The sequence below is a fragment of the Gossypium raimondii genome, chromosome 9 (genome assembly GCF_025698545.1).
Source record: "Gossypium raimondii isolate GPD5lz chromosome 9, ASM2569854v1, whole genome shotgun sequence".
NCBI lineage: Eukaryota > Viridiplantae > Streptophyta > Magnoliopsida > Malvales > Malvaceae > Gossypium > Gossypium raimondii.
In genome coordinates this window covers 44,643,055-44,644,550 of record NC_068573.1, presented here as the reverse complement: position 1 = coordinate 44,644,550, position 1,496 = coordinate 44,643,055, and the positions used below count along the sequence as shown (strand labels likewise).

Below are 1,496 nucleotides of genomic sequence, written 5' to 3'. Positions count from 1 at the left end.
TTTCCCCAAATTTGTCCATCACCATAACTTTCAAAAGAATGATGATATAAATGTTTAGCAAATGAAAAACTAGTATTCAAGATTAAATACATATTGTATGAGAAAGTATGAGAAAGTATGTGATATCAGGGAAAATAGCTGAAAGATGAGATTCGTAATAATGTCTACTAGAAATGAATAATATTTTATTTAGCGACTAATTAAGGAGCTGATCATTAATTCTGAATTAATTATATATGTATGTGTAAAATTCAAATTCAAGTCCGAGCAAGAAGCACATCCTTGTAAGGCGTGGGCGTCGCAGCAGTGGCGGCTTTGACCTCATCAACTTCCATTTTCCTCCGCAGGTCGTCAATAATGAGCGGCACCTGCCCTTCCCTGCCTTCAACCAACCCGTCTTGTGCTCCGCCACGCAATTTCTCAAGCCTAATCCCGTTCATCTGCTGCATCTTGAACACCTTTACCACATTCGTCAACCCCCCTATCATAAACATTACGCTCCCACATATCCCTAACCACACCCATCTTTTTCCCTGCATTTTTACACCCAATTTGCAAATTACAAAGCAAAATAAAACCTAAACCCTGATGAATCATTCCTTGGTTCTTTTTTATATAAAAAACTATCTACATCAGCTTACCAGTAATTGTAAACCATGACGCATAACTCCAGTTTGCTCGCGGCCGTTGAGAATAGCTCCCACCATGAACAATACACTGCCAATTAAAAACGGGACGTGGACACTCTGTTGCAAGATTTGAACATGTGCATCGGCTCTCTCATAGATTTGACACGAGTTATGAATCGACCCAACAACCCATAAAACCGGTCCAGCAATAAGCATTCCCAAAGCATGCCTCTCCAGTTTAAAAAACCCGTACCCTTTCTCCGCCTGCATCAAAACAATTCATTCAATCGTATTCCAAAATGATCTACCATTTTGTACGAAATATTTTTAACTATTTTTCTTTTTTTGAGGAATGATTTGTGAACCTGAATGAAGAGGAAGAGAATTCCCAGAAAGAGAAGCAGTGAGCCTAAGATTTGAACCAGTGGAACAGAGAATTCAACGAGAGCAAGCTGGGGATCGAAACCCATCAAAGTGAAACGATAATCGATGCCGGCGAGATGAGCCAAAAGGTCATGGATGTTAACCAAAATTATAAGACCCAATGCAATAAGCATTAGAACAAGACCCGATCTGGGTTCCCTTGAAAACTCTGCTGCAAAACCACAAATTAACACAATGGTTGAAAACAAATATAGCCCTGCGTTCATGTACTCGGCCCTGCTTTGAGCCAGCCTTGGACCGTACGTTCGACTCTCTCTTGCTGAGGCTAGTTTCACCATGATTCTGAAACGAACCGCTTCAACTTCTCTTCTTCTTTTTTCCCCTTCCCCAGAAAAAAGAAAGATAAATCAAAATTTTATTCAGATTAAAAGCGTAATCAGTTTGTTTTGGGTTCTTTTCTTGTCGATAAATCAAAATGAAAAA

General features: G+C 39.5%; 1 protein-coding gene across 1 annotated transcript; it reads right to left on the bottom strand.

Moving 5' to 3' along the window:
- On the bottom strand, positions 1-1,496 carry LOC105800144 (uncharacterized). Its single transcript, XM_012631082.2, has 3 exons — positions 995-1,496; positions 642-893; positions 1-533 (listed from the first exon to the last, which is right to left on the bottom strand). Exons 1-3 carry the CDS (start codon positions 1,349-1,351, stop codon positions 258-260), a joined length of 885 nt encoding a protein of 294 aa, XP_012486536.1. The 5' UTR covers positions 1,352-1,496; the 3' UTR covers positions 1-257.

What these genes read in the sequence shown, in the direction of transcription:
- LOC105800144 (XM_012631082.2), bottom strand. Translation starts at nt 1,351, where the DNA reads ATGGTGAAACTAGCCTCAGCAAGAGAGAGTCGAACGTACGGTCCAAGG. An exon ending in TTCTCTTCCTCTTCATTCAG is followed by an intron (nt 894 to 994) that starts GTTCACAAATCA and finishes GTTTTGATGCAG; the next exon opens with GCGGAGAAAGGGTACGGGTT. An exon ending in GTCATGGTTTACAATTACTG is followed by an intron (nt 534 to 641) that starts GTAAGCTGATGT and finishes GTAAAAATGCAG; the next exon opens with GGAAAAAGATGGGTGTGGTT.